This window comes from Galeopterus variegatus, unplaced genomic scaffold (genome assembly GCF_000696425.1).
Source record: "Galeopterus variegatus unplaced genomic scaffold, G_variegatus-3.0.2 Scaffold4075, whole genome shotgun sequence".
NCBI classification, from domain to species: Eukaryota; Metazoa; Chordata; class Mammalia; order Dermoptera; family Cynocephalidae; genus Galeopterus; species Galeopterus variegatus.
Genome location: NW_007730186.1, coordinates 54,728 through 67,241, shown reverse-complemented (window position 1 = coordinate 67,241; position 12,514 = coordinate 54,728). Strand labels below are relative to the sequence as shown.

General features: G+C 50.9%; 2 protein-coding genes across 3 annotated transcripts; both read right to left on the bottom strand.

Annotated features, from left to right (window-relative positions):
* Positions 1 to 423: 423 nt before the first annotated feature.
* BRD2 (bromodomain containing 2) lies at positions 424 to 9,019 on the bottom strand. Of its 2 annotated transcripts, XM_008586667.1 has the most exons (12): positions 8,291 to 9,019; positions 6,406 to 6,709; positions 5,676 to 5,813; positions 4,814 to 4,952; positions 4,516 to 4,730; positions 4,042 to 4,416; positions 3,394 to 3,522; positions 2,954 to 3,199; positions 2,565 to 2,830; positions 1,628 to 1,932; positions 1,291 to 1,413; positions 424 to 1,183 (listed from the first exon to the last, which is right to left on the bottom strand). In XM_008586667.1, exons 1-12 carry the CDS (start codon positions 8,314 to 8,316, stop codon positions 1,047 to 1,049), a joined length of 2,403 nt encoding a protein of 800 aa, XP_008584889.1. In that variant the 5' UTR covers positions 8,317 to 9,019; the 3' UTR covers positions 424 to 1,046. The 2 variants fall into 2 exon arrangements, with proteins under 2 accessions (XP_008584889.1, XP_008584890.1); XM_008586668.1 differs by lacking the exons at positions 6,406 to 6,709; positions 8,291 to 9,019 and adding an exon at positions 6,060 to 6,169.
* On the bottom strand, positions 8,997 to 12,257 carry LOC103602256. The gene is made up of 2 exons (XM_008586669.1): positions 12,135 to 12,257; positions 8,997 to 9,628 (listed from the first exon to the last, which is right to left on the bottom strand). The coding sequence occupies exons 1-2, from the start codon at positions 12,253 to 12,255 to the stop codon at positions 8,997 to 8,999; spliced, it is 753 nt and encodes a 250-aa protein (XP_008584891.1). The 5' UTR covers positions 12,256 to 12,257.
* Positions 12,258 to 12,514: the final 257 nt, after the last annotated feature.

Sequence of the window (12,514 nt, the reverse complement as noted above, 5' to 3'; positions counted from 1 at the left end):
TCATTTTACAAAGGTCAGACACATTTACTTTATCAACACACCAATAGCCTACTGGTTTGCTTTAAAAATTAAAAACATAGGGCCGGCCCGGCGGCGCACTGCGCTAGTGCGCCGCTTGGAAAATGTGGCTGCGCTCCCGCCGAGGGTTCGGATCCCACATACAGACCGGTTCCCGCTCACTGGCTGAGCGAGGCGCGGGGGCAACACTGAGGGTTGCGATCCCGTTGCCGGTATGGGGGCGACACTGAGGGTTGCGATCCGTTGCCGGACACAGAAAAAAAAAAAAAAAATTAAAAACATAATCCAACTCAACAGCTACTCCTTTTTCTCACCTCAAGAATATTTTCCTCAAAACTCTCAAACAATTCTAATTAATATTCCTTTATAAGCTCTACAGAAACAAATATTAAGATAACCCGAAACTTGAATAATATTTTCTTTATTTACAAGTTAGAATCAACAGACAAAGAAAGACAGTCCAGGGGACCAAATGGGGAGATGACTGAAACCCCCAAGGCTCCAAATGGAGCGGAAGGAAAAAAGGAAAACAGTAGAAAAAAAAAAGACAACGTAAAAAAAGTTCCCCTTTCTTCCCTTCCCATGGAGGCTGAGAGGACCAAGGCCCCACCCCCCAGCCTTACCTAGCTTAAAATAAATTAGAACCACCAACTTCAAAACAAGGCCCTTAGAAGTGAACAGGACAGCTATGGCCTCAGGTAACCCCATTATCAGGGCCCTTGCCCACCCCCACCTTGTGTCCCTGCCCCACCTCAGTCATTTTGAATAGCGGGGCTCTGTGCCCTAGAGGTCACTCCCAATGGGGATGGGAACTCAAATCTTATTTTGTCCAAGTCTCTCCTTCAGTAAATGTCCCTGCATCTCTACCCCCTGCAGAGCCAGCTCTCCTACAGAGGGGGGAGAGTGAGATGAAGTATCACAGCAAGGGGCGGGTGTATGTGTGTGTGTGTTTGTGTGTGTGAAGGGGGGGCAGGGTGGTCTACGGGTCCGGTCCTGCGGAGCCTTCCTGCCCCAGCTGGCCTGGCCTCTTAGCCTGAGTCTGAATCACTGGTGTCTGAAGAGGAGGAAGATGAAGAGGAGGAGCTGGAATCTGAGCTGGAACTGGAAGCACTGAGGCGTGACACTGCTACTTGCTGTGCAGAGGATGATTCTGTTTTCTCATTCACTGCAGAACAAAATTAAGATTAAAAATACAAGTCTGTATCTTCATTTGTTAAGAAAAAAATCGAGAGCAGGATGCAATAAATCTGCATGGTATATAAGCATACTCACCTTTCTTGGGGGGCTTTTTGGTGGAATTGAGCTGCCCGCTGACATCTTGTAACCGCTTTTCTAATTCTCGCTTCTTCTCCAAAGCCAGTTCCTCCTTTGTCTTTCCCACAGGTTTCTTAATGGCTAGAAAAATACATCAGGATTCATTAAGCCTGCCAAGTGCATCCTAGAGTTATTGGCCCGTAAAGTTGCCAAATTTCTTTCTTGAACGCCAGGAGGCAACCAATACATCCTATCATCCTGAGAACTGACAAACACATACCACCCACCCTCCTTCCTGGAACTGTCTTCAGAACCACAGGATTGCTGGATTAACTGAACCTCAGTCCTTACTTACTGTAGGGCTTCCGGGGTTTCTTTCGTAGGCAAGATAGGACGTAGCGTTCAAGCTCTCTAAGTGTGGATGGTTTGAGCGTTTCAAAATCAATCTCAATCTCTTCTGGGTTTGAGTCACGTAAAGAGGGCTCCCTGGCTTGGATTATATGCACAACTCGACCTAGCTTCTCCCCAGGTAATTTGTTAATGTCCAGACTCAACTGCCGCTTCTCATCATAACTCATGGGCCGGCTCTCTTCCTCCTCCTCTGAATCATAACCTGCAGGTAAGGCAGGTGGGGCTGTCTTCGTGGCCTTTTTGGGGAGCCTATGGGAAAAAGAAAACTGTCAAGTGGAGAAGCTTTGTTAACCTTTCCCAACATGTTCCCACTGTTCAAACCCAGTAATCTGTATTTCCTGCCTGGACTGCAGCCTCTTTTTTTATACTAAGGCAAATGGCTAAATCAGAGATGGGCTATTGGGACATTATAGGAACAGAGCATTTTATTGAGCTCTTAAATGCCAACCATTTGGCATTTAAAACTTAATATAGATATACTGGCATGGATCCATCTTTGTGCTCCCCAAAGCACTATTTAACCTACCCCACCATGGAAAACAGATAAAGGCCTAGATTCATTCATTTAGAGGAATAAGCAAACTATGACCCAGGGAACAAATCTGGCCTGACACTTGTTTTTGTAAGTAAAGTCTTACTAAAGCATGGCCATGTTTATTTGTTTACATATTGCCTCTGACTGCTTTCACACGATACTGTCAGAGCTGGGCAGCTATGGAAGACCCTATGTCCCTCAAAGCCTATCTTATGTTACCTGGCCACTGAGAGAAAGTTTGCTGACCCCTGGTTTAGAGAAAACTTTGCAAGGAGTGGGAGGATAGCAATCCCTGGAGAGAGAAATATCCAAACTAGTATCTGCTTCCTACCCTGTTAGAACTCACTTGGTGCCATTTCCTCCAGAAGGTCCAAAGCCAGGAGGACCTAGTGTAGCAGCACTTCCACCTCCACTGCCACTCGCTTTCTTGGACTTCTTGGGCTGAGTTGGGCGGGGTGCCCGAGGCCCCTTGTCATCTTCCTCAACCCCAGCTCGGCCTCGATGCTTCTCTGCCTTCCGTTTCTTCTTCTTCTCCTTTTTCTCTCTCTTCCTCTTGGGCTTGGATATTGGACCCTGGGACAGGGCAGCCAGTTGTTCATGTACTGCCCTAAGCTAGAGGAAAACAAGAGTCAGACATGAGGAGAGAAAAATAAACTGCAAAGACTAAGGAAAAAACTAGAACAAAGACAGGGCACAAACCTCTTTACCAGTAAAAACTGAAGAGAAACAAAATACCTGTTCCTGTAGTTCTGCCAAGCGATGAGCCCTTTCCTCCTCTGAGTCTGAGCTTTCACTCTCTTCTTCTTCCTCATCCTCCTCATCCTCCTCCTCTTCCTCAGAGGAGCTCTCACTGCTACTTTCTTCACTGGAGGACTCTGAAGATGATTTGGCCAGGCCAGGAGGCAAGGCAGTAGAGACTGGTAAAGGTCCTGGTTCCAGTGGCTCATCTGGCATCTTGGCATAGCGGAACTCAAATACATCCTAGAAAAAGAGGCAGACTCAAAACTGCTGGTATATAGTACCCTGATTATACCCAGCCAACCACTGGTATAGCTCCAATTTACAACTACAGAATTAGGAGATCTTCATGTTGTGACTGTATGGCACAGACACAGATTTCTGTTAAATCTCTCCCCATACCCATTTATTCTTCAAACTCCAACCTTTACACTCACCTGTAGCTTTCGGGCCATGGCCACAACATCGTGGTCTGGGGGATTGTACTTATAGCAGTTGGAGAACATAAGCCGCACATCAGCAGCAAACTCCTGTGCATCACGGTAATCACGATTCTCCATCTTCCGCTGCAGAAGGAGGCAGCATCAGAAGCTGCACAGGCAGGGAGACTCACCTTTCCCTGCCAACCCCAAACACCACAAGAAGAGCTCTCTTTTGAGAGCACAGTGGGTATGACCTTAAAGATCTGTACCCTGGGGTTCAAATTTGAAGTCAAAGGAATTTAGGTGGGTTGAAGAAATATCTATGTCTACAAAAAGAAATCATTTCTAAGTAATAGGGGAGGAGAGGTGGCCTCGGACTATCCTTCCATCCTTTAACTTCCTAACCCAACATTCCAAGTAAATGGTATATAATTATAGATGAGTAGTGTTGCTCTGAAAAGAAATCCTACCTTTTGTTTCAAACTCCAATAAAATATGGGTTCTCATCAAATATTTAACCTTCTGCCCCATTACTACTTTGTAAAAATAAAACACCAAGAATCAAAGACTTCTGTGTGCCCGCAAGGAGACACAACTTTGTTTTATTGACCCCTAGGCTCCAATCGCTGCCTGAGCATCCCATCTGCCCCATGCAGTGGGTACCTTGACAGTGCTGAGGTCCATGGGGTGCTTAATGATGTCATGGTAGTCATGCAGGCCAAGAGCAGAAGCATCCACTGGTTTATAGAAAGGCCAGGCATAGGCAGCATGCTTCTTAGAAAGTAACTCCTTCAAAATGCCATTACAATGTTTTAACTGTTCTGATAGCTTTCCTTTCTTAGAGCTCTGGTGTTGTTGCTGAGAGTCAGGCAAGTCTTTGCGTGGGGGCTTGATGGGGCGGCCACTCTCTCTGCGCATAGGGGGAAGCCGTGCTGCCTTAGGCTCAAGACCCCCTGGAGGGCTAGCTGGGGAACCAGGAGCAAGGATGGCTGTAGGTGTAGGTGTGGTAGTATCTGCTTTCCGCTTTACCCCTTTTTTCTGCAGAGAAAAACAAGATAAGAGCCTATTACCCCAGGTCTGTCTCATTTAAGACCTTTCCCTCCCTCTTTACCCCCAAAGAAATCCACAGATCTATACCTTGGCAAGGGGCTGGGCTGGGGGAGCTGCAGAAACAGCAAGGAGTGGGGGTCCAGCAGAATGCAGGGTCTTGAGAAGGGGAGAAGAGATGACTGATGGATGGGGAATGTTCAGGACAGTGGTAGGTATCTCAGGTGGTGGAGTATACAGAGCTGTTTGTGACACAGAAGAAACAGCAGGCACCTGGTGGGCACTGGTAATACTGCCCTGGAGTGCTAGAAAAAAGAAGAAAAAACATTTAGTTTGATTCTTTTTCCTGTCTTTAGGTCTCCATTTACAAAACTGCCAATCTTCTTACCTGCCAACTTGGCCCCCTTCTTGTGGCTGTTTTTAGGGATGGTCACCACAAGCTCTTGTTCCTCTTGTGGCATTGATGCCACCTTCTGTAGAAAGATCTTTTCCAGTGTTTGTGCCATCAGGACAATATCATCAGTGGGCTAGAGGAACACACACACACACACACAAAAGGTTCAAATGCCTGCAGCAAACATACCATCTTTCCCAGAGAAATTCCTAAGCCCCAGGTCATCATCACCACCCCCATAGATGCCTTTGTTATCAAGTGCTAAAAATTACCTACACCAGGCCACTAATTGCCACTCTCTCTCTCAACTCCATCTCACAAAATACAAGAAAAAAAGCACATGGTCTCTTAAGAGTACAGAAATAAGGGAATGAAAGCTGACAAGAAAAACAGATCCTGCTCTACTCAGGTCTCTAGAGCTTTTTAAGAAACAGGGCCACCATCGCCAAGTATGAAGTGTTCTATTTAAATAACCTTTAACTCTGGAGCTCTGAAGTCACTTCACTGTGTTCAGCAGTATCATTCTGGAGCTCAGATTTTTGAGACCCTGACTACCTAATACTTTCAAAAGCAAAGGACTGGGCCGGCCTGTGGCTCACTCGGGAGAGTGCGGTGCTGATAACACCAAGGCCACGGGTTCGGATCCCATACACGGATGGCCGGTTGGCTCACTGAGTGAGTGTGGTGCTGACAACACCAAGTCAAGGGTTAAGATCCCCTTACTGGTCATCTTTAAAAAAAAAAAAAAAAAAAAAAAAAGCAAAGGACTTAAACTATTTGTAAACAAAATATCTAGCAATAATAATTGATAATGCCTCTTTCCATCTACTATACGAACAGACAGAGAAAAACTTACCTTGTTATAAATGTAACAGTTGGTGAACATGGTGTTAAAATCCTGCATACACTCTGAGGCAGCCCAATAGTAATTGTTCTCAAGTCTCCTCTTAATAGTACCCATGTCCATAGGCTGTTTTATAATTTTGTGATAATCCTAAATGAAGAAACGCTAGGTCAGAACCAATGAAAGTATGTACTCTCCTAGGGAAGCTACTCACCCCAACACACACACATCCCTTTATGCATCAAAGAAATATAGTTCCCTAAACTGCGGCCCCAATGAAACTAGTGGACAGAAAAAAAAAATAGAATAGGATCCTTAACACCCACAGGGAGGTCCCTACTGCCTTTCTCTACCCATCTCCCACCCACTCTGAAACTTCCCATCCTGTGACATTACCTCTGGGGCTGGCTATCCATGGGCTGCATGAGGGAAAGGAAGAAGCTAAGAATTTTGGCCACCGTGGTCCTCTCCCAACCCGGGGTGGGAATCTGTAAAATGGAGCCAGGGCACAAAAGTTAAGGAAGGACACATGGAGGGCACAATGAGAGATGCCAAGATAGCGATAGCAAGCAGTTGGATCAATCACAAAGGACCAAAAATCGAGAAATCTGGTGGCTATCTTCCCTACGGGGGAAAAACAGGAACTCCCTAGGGGCCGCAGCATCTATACTAGGCAGTCCACCCCCACTCACACACATTCTTGCTCATTCCCATACCTCCTCACACCAACTTCTCTACTCACCGGCAAGCCCAGTTTGACAGCATCCACAGGCTGCCGGAATGGCCATGCAAACTGATGTTTCCACAGAGCCTTCATCACCACCTTGTGTAGGTATTGCAGCTGGTTGGTAACCCGTCCCGGCTTTTTGGGATTGGATACCTCTGGGGGCGGTGGGTTGGCAGGAGTCAGTTGCAAAGCGGGCACTGAAGCCATCGTGGGGCTCTCAAATCCCTCGTACAACAGAGAGGGCTTTCGAATCCTTTTCCCTGGTGCTGCCGCCTCTGGTCCCAGCCCCAGTAACCCTGCATTCCCTTCCCCAGGGAGCCTGCAAAAATGGGAAACAAAAGCAGATGTGATAATCTTATGGAAATCAGGAAAAAATGCAATTGGTCCTATGTGCCGGATAGATCCAGGCTTTAGAGCTAATGAAATAGTTAACACTATTCAAGTGTGTCTCAACCAGAACCAATATCCCAACACTGTGAGCTTTTACTGTTGGCTCTGCCCTTTTTCTTTTTAGTCGACTCATCTAGACCCCGCCTCTGAAAAATCCGATGAACTGTTTTTTTAACTAAAAACACAAAAAACTCCAAAACAGTTTCTGATAGGGTACGTCTTCTGAGAATTACCTAAGGGAACGGGGCTTAAGCAAAACGAGTGGAGCTGAAAAACTCAAGGCCCAAGTTTCCTCCTCCTCACTAGGGGTTTGGTGGTTGCCATGGTGGTTGAGCCCAAGGGAAGCCGGAGAAAAAGAGGAAGAAAGACAGCAAATTAGGGAGAAAAATTTCATAAAATAATTGAGACACCTAAGACTCCACCTGAGTAGGAAATATCAGCATCCTCTACAAGCTCTGAGTAGTTTAACACCACAGCAAAAAATGGCCTAGAAACCTAACGGAAGAACCACCCAGCTCAAAAAGAAATCCAATCAAGAAAGCATTTATCAGACTTCACAGTCTGAAATAACCCCACCGGCCAGTCCCCCCCAATTGTTTACACCAAATCCAAAGTCTCCCTCCAAGGAACTGAAAAAAAGAGTTGCTCAAAGTCAAGGTCTGCAAGACCCATCCTGACAGTGAAAGTCCCCTCCACCCACCCCGCTAAAAAATACGATTCCACCAACAGTTGCCACTGTAACAACCCTGGAGACCAAAGACCGACAGTGGTTCAAGTTTACACTCCCTCTGGGGCTCCTCCGGATCAGGTGTTTCCCACCACCTAAGAATTAAGACACTACAACCGAAAGCTTATTGTTTACATCCAGAGCTGAACTACAGAAGCCTTAGCTCCACCCTCCCGACTTGAATGAAACTCCACTGCTATCAAAAAACGTACCCCACCAACAAACACCACAGGTAACAAACCACCGACCCAATCTCTTAAAGACAAACTAGAATTTAATGACCTACCCTAGACATTAGGAACCCACAAGCTGGGAATGATCTCCTCTACCCTACGCTGTGAATCCCCGTTACCAGTCCCTGAAACTATCGCCATGGCAACCTTAGCTAACACACGAGGGGTGACCATGAACCTCTCCCCGAGACTGACAAGTTGTCGCTAGACACCAGACCCACCACCGAAGACCTACTGCCCTCTTCAACTGTCCACCCCCACTACATTCCGCCGCCAAACTAGCTCTGCTTGGCTGGGTTAAGATGAACCAAAGCGGCAAAAACAGTGCGTACGTAAGTTGACAACCTGTACTCCCCCCATACGCAGTATCTGGGCCGCCGCCACCGTCCCAAAACTGTCCCTCGACCCCCTCCCGCAAGCCCAAGTCAACAAACAGCTGTGCCGCGAAACAGCAACGCGCCCAGTCGTTCGGTATGGCCCCCCGAACACGGAGGCCTCCGTGCTGCTGCCCCCAACGCCCCCTTCCCACGCGCGCCTCGCGGAGACATACTTGTGGGGAGTCACGTTTTGCAGCATCTTGACCGCGGGGAACCGGCGCTGCCTTCAGACGCGGAAAGTCCGGGTGGCCTCGGTTCCCCTCACCACCCGGTCCAACATAACCCGGGAAGTGGGGGGAGGCCCGTTGCCCCTGGCCCTCCAGGCGACAAAGCCCTCGCTCGGCCGGCACGAAAACAATCTCCTCCGCTGCCTCTCGGAGAGCTCCCGGCAGCTTGGCGCGCTCCGCAGACGACGGACAGCAAGAAAATGGCGGCGGCCTCGGCTGAGACGGGCGAGCGAGTCAGGGGGAACGAACTCTTCAAACCCAAAGACGGTCCCAGACCGCAAACACCGTCGTCAATACAGCCCGTTGTTGATCTGCAGGGGTTCCCGCTTCTGGTCGGGACCGTCCGGAGCGGACGAGGTCCTGTTTCAATCCCGGATGGAGGTGGATGAACACGAAAAGTGGTTTAGGGAGCCGCCGCCTCCATCTTTGAAATCCTCTTGAGGGCGGAGTACAGGGGGTGGACAGACTCCGAGGACTGGGCGGGGCCCGAAAAAGGGGAGCTTCGGGGGCTTCTATGGGGTCTGCACTGTCCACAGGGACCAGTCATAGGCCGAGACGAAGGCCATTTCCAAGCGGATGGATGTGGATTGCAATGGCGGCCCCGGACGACGCAAAGGCTCTGTTAGACGTAGGCAGTATCCTCCAGCTCGTCCTAGAGGCCGCTCCACTCCAGCGCGAAATGGCGCCGTAGAGCCCCGCGCCAGCCCTTTATATATAGGCGGGGGGGAGGAGCTTCACTGATCATGCGCGCCACCCTGCTCGAGATTTCCCCCACCCCTTCTGCGCGCGCTCGCTCGCTCACGCGCGTGAAGCAGCAGAGTCGAAGTGGGAGGAACGTCTCTCCGCGGGAGCTTTTTCTATTGGTCAGCCGAAGAAATGACATCATAAGCTTCATTTCCAAGCTGTCAGTCACCAGGCAGAAGAGTGCCGCATAGACCCGTAGGGAAGCGGCAAACCACATCTTCGAGCCAATTGGATGCGCTGTTTCGGCGACTCCAGGGAAAAAGGAAGGTTGGAAGGGGTGCAGGTGCCATCTCTCAAGGCCTCCAGCATCCTTTTCCCGCATCTCCTTCCAACAAAGTCTCCCAAAGTCTTCCAAGTACGGCGCAACTGGAGACTGCCAAGCTCGGGGAAGTTTTGCCATTCGTAGCTCCTCCATTGGCCAGACCGCAGGGGAATGGGAGGGGTCGCGTGGGCGTAGCCGGCCTCGGCCCGCCAGGGGTGTGGCCGCAGGACGCCTGGCGGGTGGTGGTTCTGGGCAATGAGGCTGCTGCAGTGAAGAATCTGAAACGAGGAAGAAGACGCCATCTTAGAAGCCGCGGCCTGCTCCCGTTTGGTGAACAGTTAAGGACTCCCAAATGTAGCGATAAAAGTATCTAACGTTCCCGTGCTCCACGATCTAAAATACAGGCTTGCCAGAATCTTAAAATCCGCCCCCCCCCCCACGAAAAACAATCTAAAGACAAAGGCAAAACACTCATCTGTGAACTCCCAAAAGCTTATCAAGGCCACCAAACCTAGAATACGCTCCAGCAACTTGCACGCCCATCCCTCCTCATACCTTCAGTTACCAACACAAATACCTGCTTGCTCGACAAAACCTCGACAGCCTTAGCCTTAGCGGCGGCAGTGTCCCCAAACGCACCCACCTACCCGGTGTAACCCACCACCACCCCACACTTCATCCTGACGTCCGGCTCAGAGTGGAAAAAAAAAGTCCGGCCAGGGGCTAATCAGGACAAATACCCTCCCCCTCTAGGCGAGCTCAGACCCCCCCCCTCAGGGTCCCTCCGCCGCGGGGGCGGAAGAACCCCCCCATCCCCCACCAGGGTCCGGAGTCCTCCCCACGGAGCGGCTCGTCCATCGGTCAGCGCCAGGGAGGAGGGCGAGCGGAGGAGGCGGCGGCTGCGGCTCAGACTAGCCCTCCCCCTCCTTCTCTCCCCTCCTCCCCTCCCCCCGGGCCGTCCGCCTCCGAGGAGGGGCAGGAGCCATTTTGGGAGCTCAGTTTCGCCCCCTCCCCCAACTCTCTAAGTCTTCCTCATAATTTGGTTATCTGAATAGGGTTACAGACTATGTATGAATAAAGAACCAGACGCCAAGGTCAGGATCTCCAAAGCAACTCTAGGGCTCCCCCCGCCCCCTTATAGGACAGTTAAAGGATTCCCCCCACCATATACCTGGGCTTTGGCGGGGCGTCCTTCCTCCTCCCCCCTTCTCTCGCTACCAAAGGAGAAAACAGGCTTGCGTACATATCTGGGAAAGAAAACTGATGTAGGTGAACAAAAATAAGAGAAGCTTCCCCTTCTCCTGCGGGAAGAGTTCATAAGGGCCTAGGTGGGTAAGCTCCAGCCACGCCACCCTCCCTCCTTCGCAGTGGCCCTTGAGCCGGAACCTCGAACCACGGTTACTGCGTCTAAAATGGCCACCAATCTCCCGTCTTCTTGACAACCTGAATAGGGCAAACCCGGTAGGGGGAAGTGCACATCGGGCAGCGTCCCCTTCCCCCCCGATAGGGATCAGGCCCCGGCCCCCAACAGTACACCCTGCCCCGCCCGGTGACTGCAGGAGGGAGAGCAATGACACAGCAAGTTTGCAGAGGCCTTCTCCCCTCCCCCTAGTGGCTCAGCCTCCCAAATCTGCTTTTCTTTACCCGGGGCTTTGCAGGTCAGGACAGAGGCACATCAGGGGCCGGCCAGGGAAAAGAAACTTAGGAGGCTGTGAAAATGCTGGGCCTTAGAAAGGGAAAGGGCAGCCAGACATTACTCTCATTTATTTCCCAGTTTTCCGGAAAATCACTGCTGTCCGATCCCTCCCAATACTCCCTTCCCCCATGAGTCACAGAGGGAGGCTACTGCTACTCAGTAATTTGGAAAAATAACTCTTCCCTCCTTTCCGTTCCCTCCCCCGCAGTACACAAGGAGAGAACTGTTCAGGGCTGGGGGAGGGGATGAAGGAGGCAAGAGAAGAGGCCACCCTGGAGAAACCCAAAACCTTGGGAGCTGTGAAATCATTCCATGTCCTGAGCCTCCCTCTTGTCTCGGGCCACGCTTCCTACCCACCTCCCAGCACCCACCTTGGGCCTAATTTCTGTTCCCAAGTGGATCCCAAGCCCTTCCCCAGCCTGAAATAGACACATGTTCAGGTAAGAACTTACAGGGGCACAGGGGCAACTATGGTTTTTGCAGAAGGCCCCACAGGCCGTGTCCACGTGAATGCACTCAAATTCGATAAGCAACTCGAAGCGTAACCGCCAGCATGCCATGTGACGACTGCGAGCTTCCTACCGCTGACACAAAGGGAGCACAGAAATGCTCCTTCCAGAGTCTCTGGGGAAAAAGAGAGCTGGCGCCTGGACACAATCTCAGTTCACAGCCTGGGATGCCAACTCTAAAAGCGTTCCCATCCAAAAGTAGGAACTACAGCCACCACTTCCACTCCTCAGCCCACCAGGTCACCCCTCGGCCGCCAAAATGATCCCCTCTCACCTGGCTCCGGGCTCCTGTGCCCCCAGGGGAGGAATGGAATGGGGGTAACACATAGCCCCCTCGCCCCTTTGCCCTTCAATTGGTATGGAGGCGTGAGGTTGGCCCTTCCCCACCCCCTACCAAAGTGGCGCTCTCCTGCTCACCTCCCTCCACGCTCCCATTGGCTGTAAAGTGTTTGAAAGACAAATTGTCCCACCCTCAGGATTCTTTTCTGAACCCCAAGAATCCCCCTCCCGGACTCCCCACCATTGGTTAAGCACTTGAACGACTGACAACATTCCCGCCCCGCAAGGACCTCTTCTCACCTGGATCCTGAAACCTTCCAGTGGGGGCTCCAGTTTTTGCCCTTGGCTTGGTGCGGGGGGAGGACGTAATCCGGGGTGTCAACCCCCCCGGAAACTGAAGCTGTGTTGGGGGAGGGGGCATAGCCCCAGCCCCTCCCTTCCTGACCAGGCTGGGGGGTGGGGAGAGCATCGGGGCCGCGCAGCCACGTCAGCAGCACCCAGATTGGCTGACCGGGGTCACGTGCCTACCGCCCCCTCCACCCCCCTCCCTGCACGAGGGCCAGTTTTCCAAACATTCCTGGGGGTCGCGTAAGGGGCCAAAGGGGCGTATGGCCCAGGCCTATCTCCCGAAACCCAGAGCACTCTAATGCTGCTGCTTCTCCATATCCTGCTGTCGTCGA

What these genes read in the sequence shown, in the direction of transcription:
- BRD2 (XM_008586667.1), bottom strand. Translation starts at nt 8,316, where the DNA reads ATGCTGCAAAACGTGACTCCCCACAA. An exon ending in CAAAACGTGACTCCCCACAA is followed by an intron (nt 6,710 to 8,290) that starts GTATGTCTCCGC and finishes CCATTTTTGCAG; the next exon opens with GCTCCCTGGGGAAGGGAATG. An exon ending in ACTGTTACATTTATAACAAG is followed by an intron (nt 4,953 to 5,675) that starts GTAAGTTTTTCT and finishes GTGTTCCTCTAG; the next exon opens with CCCACTGATGATATTGTCCT.
- LOC103602256 (XM_008586669.1), bottom strand. Translation starts at nt 12,255, where the DNA reads ATGCCCCCTCCCCCAACACAGCTTCAGTTTCCGGGGGGGTTGACACCC. An exon ending in TGGAAGGTTTCAGGATCCAG is followed by an intron (nt 9,629 to 12,134) that starts GTGAGAAGAGGT and finishes TCCTCGTTTCAG; the next exon opens with ATTCTTCACTGCAGCAGCCT.